At 41.8% G+C, this 11,901-nt stretch overlaps 1 protein-coding gene across 2 annotated transcripts in view; it reads left to right on the top strand.

The window, feature by feature from the left end:
* The first annotated feature begins 848 nt into the window (after positions 1 to 848).
* Positions 849 to 11,901, top strand: part of NPAS2 (neuronal PAS domain protein 2) — a 174,959-nt gene continuing 163,906 nt past the window's right edge. For both annotated transcript variants that reach the window (XM_007068965.4, XM_043536900.1), the window contains exon 1: positions 849 to 1,738. In XM_007068965.4, the coding sequence (XP_007069027.3) occupies positions 1,461 to 1,738 (278 nt within the window). In that variant the 5' untranslated portion in view covers positions 849 to 1,460. The remainder of the gene's footprint in view (positions 1,739 to 11,901) is intronic.

Raw genomic sequence — 11,901 nt, 5'->3', positions numbered from 1 at the left:
AGTCAATTAATCTCTGTACTGGGAGATAGCCATCAAGATTTAGACAGGGAGGAGGCAACGATACAATGTTTTGTGCTGCTATGCCTTTTCATGGGATCGGAATATTTCTCCTAGTTGTGGATCAGAGGTTTGTGAGGTTACTCTTCAGTTTAAGAGTTGTGCCTTTGAAGACTGGGCTGTTAGTGAAAATATGGTATTTAACACTTCTGCCATAAGTAGCTTGTTGGGTTTTAGTTGGCTAAACCTGAGGATCCTCACTTCCTATAAGGGGTGAGAAGGATGGTCTTGGAGTTGTCTTTGTGCTTCAGCTTCCTCAATTATAAAAGGGGAGGAGTGATATTTACATCTCTCCTTGGTGTTATGAGGTTTAAATAATTAATATTTATAAAGGGGATCATCAGATGAAAGGTTCAAATTATCATTGTTTGTAAAGTGTGCATATAGCAGAGGGTTGTAGGGTACAGCGATGCTACCCTCTCTAACCTGGGCACTATAGCAGGAGAGAGGCATAGATAGAGAGTTTAAACCCACACTCTACATTTTCTGGCCAGGTTAAACTGCGATCGTTCCTTAGGATCAGGAACACCGCAGAATTAGCAAAGATCAACTGCCGCTGTATGCTCTGTCGTTCACTGTGCTGTGCATATGTATAAATATAGCCAAGTTGATATTTGCTCTCGGCATTGTGAAGAAACCCTCCCTGTTTTTTCTTCTTCTGTGCTTTCTCTCGCTACAGCGTCTCCTTTTCTTGGATCCTCGCCTGTCTCCTCCCACAGAAAGGGGGTGGGAGGGAGAGAGAAAAAAGGTCACGTATGTTTGGAAAAATATGTAGGTCAGTGGAACATTTCCTGCACTTGTGCAAAGGGGAGGCAGGGGAGGGAGCGCTCCTCTCCTTCTCTCTGCAGCTTTCTCTTCCCCACCCTTTTCCTCCCAAAAGCAAAACCACCCGCTCTTCAAAAGGGGGGAGACGGGAAGCGATCACCGGCTCCCTTTTCAGCCCAGACCAATTTTACAGCCCAGCTACGTTTTCCTTGCAAGAGAGCCCGATTATAGAAGCAGCAGCCGCCGCCTCCCCCCTCCCGCTAATTCGGCAACCAGGCGCTAGCACCCCGATGATCACCGGGCGCAGGCAGGGCTGCGCCCCAAAAGCTCTGCTGAGCGGGGGTGGGGGGCGATGCAGGATTTGCTGGGAGGATGCTCCCTTCTCGCCCCCGGGGCACCAACTTTAAGGAGAAGTCCCGGGATTGCAGCCTCCCTGCCTCTCCCCGCGGTACATTTAACTTAATGCCCCAGGACGGGCCCCAGCCAGCAGCCCCCCTGCCCCACGACTTCCTCCTCCTCGCCCCGCAGCAGCCCGGGGTGCCGGCTGGTTGGCGGTTCCGGTAGAGCCCGCGCTGCCGCGTGTCTCTGTGCGGTGCGGCGGGGAAGCGGGAGCTCGGCATGCGGCGTCCCCTTGCACCATGAGATACAGCGGGGGCAGCGGCAGCAGCAGCAGCAGCAGCAGGAAGGCGGCGGCGGCCAGACCCCCGGGCTTGTCGTGTGCGAGGACGAGTTTGCCGGCTCCGGAGCCTGGCCTCCTGCGCGCGTGGAGCCGCCGCCGCCGCAGCGGCACCGGGAGGCACCACAAACCCAGCCGCCAGTGTCAGGGCGGCCGCGGCTCCCGCGCTCGGGTCGCCACAGCGGACAGCAGCAGCAGCAGCGGCTGGGCTAAGCCGGCCCGCCGCCCCCAGCGCCCCAGGTAAGGCGCAGCCCGCCGCTCCACGCTGGGGGGGGGGGACGGGGACAGCCAGCGAGCCAGGGGAACCGGCTTCAGCCTGTGTGTGTGTGTGCGCGCACTCTGACACACACATCGCTGGATCAGCCCCTCACACTCTTCGCATTTTCCGCGCCCTTAGGGGCAGGCAGACGCACGGGCACACGCGTGTGGACGCCCGCACAGCTCCACTCTGCCTGGGCATGGCCGGTTGCCCCCGCCCGACCAAAAGGGAACGGAGACTGAGCCCTCAGGGCTCTGCCCCAAGCCGCCCAAGCCAGGGTTTCATGCTGTGTGCGGCGGGGTTGGAGAGCCTGTGGCCCTCCGTCAGAGGCACATGTACACAGCCTCAGGCACGAGCTTCCCTTCCTGGCTAGCGGGGCGGAGGTTGTGTATTCTGGGTTACTCACCCATGCCAGGGCGCTGTATAGCAAGTGGTTTGCATTTTAATGGACATCACCTCTGGCAGTAGGAGGTGTCAGCGAGAACTTGGGTTGTCAGCTACTCTCCATTCAGAAAACACACACACACACACACAAAGGTGTTCGTTTTAATTTTTGAGTATTTGGCTTGAACATGGACAGTGAGTTGGGGAAGCACTGATAGTCCCATTGCCTCAAAAATTATCATATGGCTGCAATTTGTCATCTTCTTTTGTGGCTGCATTCATACAGGACTGAACAGTGATCTGGGCATTGAACCCGCAGTCCTTATTCAAGCAAAGCTCCCATTAAGGTCAGTGAGAGTTTTGGCTGAGGAAGGGTTCCTGGAGTGGGCCACAAGGTTGTCATTTGCCAAGAGCTTCTTTTAATTTAAACCATTTGTCAGTTTTCTTCTAGTTTTCTTTTAGTTTGCAGACCAGAAAAAAAGTTGCTAAATAGACTTCTAACAACATGGAATTTGTTTCCTAAAGAGCTGTGTAATGCTCTTTTCCTGTCAGGGCACTGGAGTGATTTAGCAATTAGTGAGGATGCTAATCCAAAAACTTGATATTCCTTAGCTGCGTACAGGATGATATCTTCCTTTCACTCCAGTGATTTAGAAATAATTAGCTGTTATAAATATTATAGCCAGCAGAGGAACTTTAATCTTTTTATGGTACTAAATCTCGAGAAAGACTATAAAACCCCTTAGTGTGGGCATGCATAAAATGAACTTTAAGTGTACAAATTCAACTAGTGTCCACTGTGGCTGTACCTTGAAGTGGAAAATTGTCGCCTTCACTCATGTATGAAATGCTAATTTGTATCCCATAGTGATGTTTGTTTAGTTAGATTAAATAATTAGTGATTGTAGTTTCATGTGCAATCAGCTCATCCATTGATCTGTGTCTGTTTCTGACACCTATTGGCTGCCTAACAAAGGGCCCAAACAACCAGAGTGCATTTAGGAGTAATAAGAACAAGGAGTACTTGTGGCACCTCAGAGACTAACAAATTTATTAGGGCATAAACTTTCGTGGGCTAAAACCCACTTCATCGGATGCATGCAGTGGAAAATCCAGTAGGGAGATATATATATATATATACACAGAGAACATGAAAAAATGGGTGTTGCCATACCAACTCTAATGAGACTCGTCAATTAAGGTGGGCTATTATCAGCAGGAGAAAAAAAAACTTATACTGATAATCAGGATGGCCCATTTCAAACAGTTGACAAGAAGGTGTGAGTAAAAGTAGGGGAAAAATTAGCATGGGGAAATAGTTTTTAGTTTGTGTAATGACTCATCCACTCCCAAAAAGAAAAGGAGTACTTGTGGCACCTTAGAGACTAACCAATTTATTTGAGCATAAGCTTTCGTGAGCTACAGCTCACTTCATTGGTTAGTCTCTAAGGTGCCACAAGTACTCCTTTTCTTTTTGCGAATACAGACTAACACGGCTGTTACTCTGAAACCTGTCATCCACTCCCAGTCCTTATTCAAGCCTAATTTAATGGTGTCCAGTTTGTTACTCATGTGAGTACCCATGAGTAACCTGCATGTGTGAGGGTTTGGGGCCAATAATATATTTCATGAACCTAACACTAACACTGTTTGTCTGTTCTTGTATTTTAAGATACAGAGCTATGATTTCATCTTCTTTTCAGTAAAATTTTCAACAAGTTTTTCTGTAACTTAATTAAAAGTAGTGCAAGGAGTGACCTCTATAGTTAAGGTTGCCCAACACTTGCCATTATAAACCTCTGTTATCAACTGCTTAACTTTATGAAAACTAAATGTTTTGGGCTGAAATTTTCCATGTTGGTGTCTGCCTATGGCTGATTTTTTTATTTATTTATTTTTAATTTTGAGCTAAAATAGTCCAGTCACTTCTGAGAATGATATTAGGGAAAAATATATTATTTTGTCCATGTTAAAAAAACAAAAATCGTACAACCATTTCTTTGGGAAGCTCTAATGCCTCCATGACTTTGAGCAGGGAATTGAAATTTGGCAGGGATGTCACCCCGGTGGCAGGGATGTACCTTTGTTGCTTCTGTGAAAATGTATGCAAATTTGGCCAAGTTATAAGCTTTTAAAAAACCTCAATTTGCACATGCTCAGTGGAGACTTGTTAGAGTTCAGCTGCTAAATTTTCTGAAGACTCTGCGCTGAGCATGCTCCATCTCCTCACAGCTCCACTCTGTGCATGTGCCATCTCCACAGAGTGACTGAGCATCGTCCAACCTAAGACTGCAGGGGTTGAGCAGGCGTCTTCTCTGTGGTTGCTCCTCCTCATTTCCAGTGGCTGCAATGGTGCTGAGCACCAGAACTGAGAGGAGGACGGCTGTCTCTTATGTGCTGTTAGTGCTCCCCTGCTGGCGCAGGGGAAGAGATGGAGGAAACAGCTATGCTCAAATGCAGAGGAGTGATAAGTAGTGGGGAGAGGAGAAAAGGATGCAGGGAGGGAGGATTTGGGCATGCAGGGGTCAGGAGCAGAAGTGTGGGACAGGACAGGAGTTGAGGGGGTCAGAAGATGGGAGGAGAATGGGAACAAGAGGTGGAGAAGGGCAAGAACTGGGAATGGGGAAAGGCAGGAATGAAAATGGGTTGGGAGTAGCAGAACAGAGGCAAGGTTGGGAGTCGGGGAGGGGAAGGAACCCGAGTGGATAGCAGCCGGGAAAGAGACAGGGGCAGAAGCTGGGGAGGACAGGTACAGAAGGATCTGTAATGATTAGAGCACATGCCCCTCCAGAACCTGGAATTGAACCCATTATTCTGGAGTCGTAACATTTCTTTGATAGCAATCTGTTGTGAAAGCTACTGGCAAAGTGTATATCTTCATCCTCTTCTACTGGCAGGGCTGCATAGAAGATGATAACCTTCTATTGCTACCAGTTACTCTGTTAACTCTAGTGATAGAGAACTTTGCTGTGGTCCCAACCCTGCTGATGACCCATGTGGGGCTCACTATGCTTCATGATGGAATTTTTGTTTTTTTCAATTCTTTAAGTTTTTAAAAATCTTAGGAAATTACATAAAAGTACATTAAAAGAACATTAAACTTGCAAAATCCTATGGAAAAATAGTATGTGGTGATGTAATTAAAGGATATATCACAAGGGGGCTAAATTAAGGTTACGTGGGCAGCCTTAATTGAGGTATTTCCTAACTTTTGAGCGCTTGACTTGGCAACCTTAATATTCTTTTCATGTAGGGTTTTATATGATGAGTGTAAAGATTTGAAGAGGCTACTGTCAGGTAAATAAATATTTGTTTAAACATATAATTTTCAATCTACATACCAATTACCCATATTATTACTATAATTATTAAAAGTGAAAGAATTTTTAAAATCCAATGTATTTGTCACTATGAATTTTCTATGTTTACTTTCTGTATTTCTCTCATCTCATCCTGGACAATGTAGAATTTTAATGAATTTGGTTTTACTTTTGTTTATAGTTAGTTTCACTTTCAGGTTTCTAGTGCTGCAATGTTTGAGTTTCAGATTCTGCAGAGGAATATTTATTTGTGTAAACATAGCAGTTTCTGTATTTCAATTTTGTTTTCCTGTTGGCCCTAGGTTTTATAAAAAATTGTTTATTATACAATTAGGGTTAGATCCTTCATATACTTATTTTTGTGAATAAGTTCTCTCACACAAGTAGTTCTGTGGAAGTCAATTCAAGCTGACAGTACCCTTTTAAAAGATTTGTTATGAGACAGCTTAATTAAGTTTTAAAAAATAAAACGGGGGAAACAAACGTGGGGAAACAGTTTCACCCCGTGCAATGACACATGCACTCCCAGTCTCCACTCAAGCCCAAGTTAATTGTATCCAGTTTGCAAATCAATTCCAACCCCATGTTTGTTTCCCCCGCCCCCCACTGCTCCTCGGACGTTCCTGTTGGCTGCTGGGGGTGGCCCACCTTGATTGTCACTGCAGGAGGTTTTCTCCCTCTTCTCTTCCCCCCCCCCCCCCCCCGCTGGTGGTGTGATAACATCTTGGGTGATCGCTCTCCTTGCAGTGTGTATGATAACACCCATTTTTTCATGTTCTGTGTGTATATAAATCTCCTCACTGTATTTTCCACTGAACGCATTCGATGAAGTGAGCTGTAGCTCACGAAAGCTTATGCTCAAATAAATTGGTTAGTCTCTAAGGTGCCACAAGTACTCATTTTCTTTTAGAGGTATTAGTCTTGCTGGTATCATGTTATTATCTTCTATGTCACAATATTTATTCATAGTATAAGACTTTGGTCCTGCTCTGTGATTCACTGTGGACTGCTGGGCCTGCCTGGAGCCCAGTTGACTTTGTTGGGGGAAAGGAAAGGAAGGAAGGGGGCAGGAAGGGAACAGAGAGTGACCGCTTGGTTTCTATACACTAGGAATTAATCAAAGATTTCTAAAAAGTTATACCAAATCTTTTCAAATTTGTGTGAGGTCCCTCTTTGAAATGTTACCTGCTTTTTAGCTGCCAGGTCAGCCAAGTCGCTGTGCCAAGCTTCTATCCCCAGAAGCAGTCTGCTCTTCCATCTGAGCAATATGAGTCATTGGGCTACAAGCACTGTTCTAGAGAACCAAGCTTTCCATAAGCTGGAGAGTTTCTGAGATGAAGGGATATATCCCAAATGTAGTTCTGGGAAATAATTTTTGACAAGTTGTTATTATATAAGTCCCAAAACATGTGAGCCAATGTGGCTCCAAAGATGCACATCTTCTGCAGCAATCAGTTTAGGCAAGGCCCATGCACTGTAGCCTATGTGGCGACCAAGTATATTTTTAAATACTAGACTATTTTTATCGTAATGAACAAAATTTACCTTTTTTATCTAAAGACTTTATATTGTTGCCAGCTTCTTGATGGCGAAATAGTAATTTTTTAAAATTAAAGTCATTCTGATGATATTTGCTAGCTTTTAGATGAATTCACCCTGATTTTTTAAATAAACAGTCCCTCACTATTTTTAATCAGGTGCTACCACTGCTCTGTTTTCTGGCACAGACACCAAAGTTGGCAGTTTTTCAAACTAGCAAATGCGCGCGCACACACACACACACGACTATATTATATTGGGTGGATTGATTGAAATCAAAAAGATTTAAATCACCAATTTTAATCATGATTTAAATCAACAAACAGGAAACCTTGATTTAAGTGATCAGTTTTAATCATGTGTTGTACTTGTGCTTTTTATTTTTCTAAAGAAAGGTTGATTCTCACTGGTTAATTAAAACAGGTTGCATTGTAACTAACTATATCCTTTATTCTAAATTTGATGCTTCTTTTTGCTAACCAGGAGGATATACTACATCTATAAACATTTAATGAAGCAATTATGTAGCTTAACTAACATTTATTCAGATTCTTAACTTTTAGATTTTTTTAGTATGTTAGAAAATAGTGAAATATGCATTTCTTATTTACCAGAATATGACTAATCTTTTACTTGTGATTTGTGTCACGTCTATGTGAATGGAAATTCAAATTCAATCAAAAATGCACAAAAACACAATATTAATTTTTTTAAATCAAACTTAAATATGCTGGGTACATAAGAAAAAAAGTTTATCAAAACATATTCTACATTCAAAACTCATTTATTACACAAAGGAAATATCTGTAGTTAATGAATTGACCTGATTTGCTTCTGGTCACCATCTCCTTCAAGATTTTAAAACCAGTAGATCTCATCCCATCACATCTAGTTTTTCTTCATACACTGGAAGAGAAAAACAAGCTCTCCTGCTTTTTTCAACTCCCACTTGGTTTCTTAACTTTAAATGAACTAGTCATTAAACTGAACTAGCTGAATAAACTGAAATGAAAAAAATATTCTCCCTATTCCTGCAGAAAAGGCTACCACTGTCAAAAGCTAGTTTAGAATGCCAACCAATTCTGGTTATAGGGGCTTAGTCAGTGACTTCAACCAGTTCAGTGGTTTGATTCTGCAGTATTTAAAACTTGACAGAGGTACTGCTCAGTATTTGTTGTTTTTAATTTACATTATTTTAATAGTTAAGACTTTAACATAAATTGTCAATTTCAAATTTAAGTTTAAATAGATTTATTTAAAAAACCCCTATATTTAATTTAAATAAAAATATCTGATTAAAAAAACCGATATTTTAAAATAATTGATTTTTATCCATCCTGATATTATAAAACAGCAGACTCTCATACTTTTTCATGTTAGAGTGTTGTTGTATAAGCAGTTGGGGAAAAACAAAATAAAATCCACCCTCGCTATAACGAACCTGTCAGGATCCAGGCCTTTTGTTCGTTATAGCCAGGGGTTCATTATAGCAAAAGGACAATCAGAATGAACCATAAACTGCGGGAGTAAGTTAATGACGTTGCGTTGGATAGAGGCGTTAGCTTAATTAACTAATTAATAATAATTAAGGCTACAAGTTGGTCATCTTTGGTGATCTCTGCGGTTTCAACCCCTGGCGGAAGAGCTCCCAGCTGTCAGCCCCCTGCAGAAGCGGGGCTCCGGGCTCCCAGCTGTCAGCCCCAGAGCCCCTTGGGCTCAACCCTGGATAAAAATTGTCCATAAATATGCAACATCTCCCCCCCCCCCTTTTTTTTTACAGTACGGTAATGAAGGGCATTATACCTAGGTGTACTGTATCTAAAAGCACTCTTGAGTTTTGTATTTCTTGTTCATGCTGTTTTTGTGTTATTTAATAAGCAACATTAACCACACTCCCCAATGGTGATAGCGAAACAGTGTATTGGACACTGATTCTATTGAACAAATAGACATCTCTTTTTCAGAGGGCTGTCAGATTGTTCAGTCTATTGAACAACAGTACAGGTTCTTGGGTGCTCTGTAATTAACATTCAATCAAGTTAAAAATAAAATATACAAAATAAAGCTTGGAGTTAGAAAATACTTTTTCGACAAATTTAGGTTCTAATTTGGCAGTCGCTCTTACAGGTCTGTCACTATTGTGACAGCTGCAGTCCACAGGGCCCTGGGCTGGAACCCGGGGTAGAGGGCGGGCCCAGGTTCCACCCAAAGCTCCCAACTCCTGACCCAACACAGAAGCTTCCACCAGAGGTGAAGGTCTCTGAGCTGGTCCCCGACCCACATGGCGGATCAGCAGAAACTGCGGGGATTGTTCTTACTCTTTTTTTCCCCCATGTTGGCCAGTGATGAGCTTATCTAAGTGAACGGCAGATTTGAGCCATGAAAGTGGCCAAATTGAGGGCTGCCGTGAAACTCTGAGGCAAGCAAAATCTGCCAATAAGCGCAGGACCCACCAAGGTAGAGGAGGAACTTTGTCACACTATGATTTATTCTATTTTAAGAAAGCATGTACTTCATTATTTAAACTTCATATTTTTATGTTCCTTTCTTTAAAAAAACTGGACCTCCCTGGGTAAGTGGAATCACTGGGAGGAAAATTGAAATTGATCACTTGAAAATAAATTTTTGCAGAAAAAGTTTTTGACACAATCGTATTGGGTTTGATTTAATTTTGATATTTTGCAGTTGATGAACTGTTCACCATATTTTCTCTTAATTCACACTTTGAGACTCCAAGCAACTTTTTACATTGAGAGCTTCTTTTCAGAATGAAGCTCTCACTTTGGCTGTCTTAATCAACAAGTGCTGTAGAGCCTCTGAATCAAACTCAATGAAACTTAACATTGCTGGGTTATATGACTTTAGTCAAATACAACAAATGGCTTGACCGTTCAAGGCTTGCTTGCACAGTAGTTCCAATGACTGAAGTGGGAATACTCTCATGAGTCTGACTTGTGATATTTAACATTATCTCTTGTATTGTACAGACGAATTGGAATTCATTTTCCAGTTGCAGGAGTTGACAGATATTGCATCTCATTATTCATAACCTTTGTTTTTGCAAAGCTATCAATTAGGGGGCAGGATATTGTTTCTGTTCTAACTAGATGTATCTTCTTCACTGGCCTTGTGGAAAAAGTCTGCAGATTCTACTTCTGGCATTTTGTCTATTTCTGGTTTTCTCATCCAAAACAGAAAAAGATTTTAAATTAGAGGCTTTACGTTAGATAAATCCATATGGCATTTATACTTCTAGTGAAAGTTTCTTCAATTTATGGTAACAGAAAAAGTTGTTTTATTATTTCTGTATGGCCCGAGAGCATTCTTTACCCGTTCAGTAACTCCATCCTGTTCATCAGACCAACATCTATATTGCTTCCTCTTCAGTTACAAAGAATTTTTTTTCTATTTCTCATATTTTAGTGATCATGTGCTACATTTTCAGGTACACTAATAAGCCTTTAAAAAAAAAAGCCATTTTCTTATTTACATATTGTATTTCCTCAGTGTTTCTGCAATGTAATATGTCCAACTAAATATCCCAATCAAACAACAGTTCTTTTCTAATTGAAACATGCTGGTTGTATTTCCAACAATTTCAGGAAGAGTAATGCAGAGCACAAAGATTAGTCATACAAGTTATTGTTTTAAAAATTATGTTGTTTTTACAATAAAGACTAGAAAGTCTCCATTACACTGTATATTGCCACTGAATTTTTTTGACTTCCATTAAAGTCAGTGGAAATTTTGCTTGAATAAGATCTGTAATACTCAGCCCTCAATCTGATTGGTCTCAAAGTGATAATAATCAGTTTAATCTTTCCTGTTTCTCTCAAGCACAAGGGCCAGGTTCTCAGCTGCTGTAAATTGGCATAGCTTAGTTGATTTTAACAACTGCAATTACTGAAATGAAAAAACTGCTGAGAATCAGGCCCCTAATATCCACATTTCCCCTAAAAATATACAGTACAACCTTTTCAAAAACCAAGTACCTTGCAGGTATTCAAATTTGCCAGTATTCAACCCTTAGGAAGCAGAATTTCATTTGAGGCCTGATCCTGCAGTCCTTATTAAGGCAAAGCTTCCACTGACGTCAAAGGGAGTTCTGCGTGACAGGGGAGTGCAGGTTTGGGCTTTTGAACATTTCTGGCCCCAGCTTCTTAGGTAGGTGTTATCTGAGTTAAAAACAATGAACAACAATATGAAGTGCTTACTATATATAAGTTTCAGAGTAGCAGCCGTGTTAGTCTGTATCCGCAAAAAGAACAGGAGTACTTGTGGCACCTTAGAGACTAACAAATTTATTTGAGCATAAGCTTTCGTGGGCTACAGCTCACTTCATTGGATGCACAGAATGGAACATATAGAAGGAAGATATATATATATAGTGAACATGAAAAGGTGGCAGTAGCCATACCAACTGTAAGAGGCTAATTAATTAAGATGAGCTATTATCAGCAGGAGAAAAAAACTTTTGTAGAGATAATCAAGATGGCCCATTTAGACAGTTGACAAGAAGGTGTGAGGATACTTAACATGGGGAAATAGATTCAATATGTGTAATGACCCAGCCACTCCCAGTCTCTATCCAAACCCAAGTCTATGGTATCTAGTTTGCATATTAATTCAAGCTCAGCAGTTTCTTGTTGGAGTCTGTTTTTGAAGCTTTTCTGTTGCAAAATTGCCACCTTTAAGTCTGTTACTGAGTGGCCAGAGAGGTTGAAGTGTTCTCCTACCGGTTTTTGAATGTAATGATTCCTGATGTCAGATTTGTGTCCATTTATTCTTTTGCGTAGAGACTGTCCGGTTTGGCCAATATACATGGCAGAGGGGCATTGCTGGCACATGATGGCATATATCACATTGAATTAATATGCAAACTAGATACCTTTAACTTGGGT

This window comes from Chelonia mydas, chromosome 1 (genome assembly GCF_015237465.2).
Source record: "Chelonia mydas isolate rCheMyd1 chromosome 1, rCheMyd1.pri.v2, whole genome shotgun sequence".
NCBI lineage: Eukaryota > Metazoa > Chordata > Testudines > Cheloniidae > Chelonia > Chelonia mydas.
This window is presented reverse-complemented; position numbering and strand designations above follow the sequence as displayed.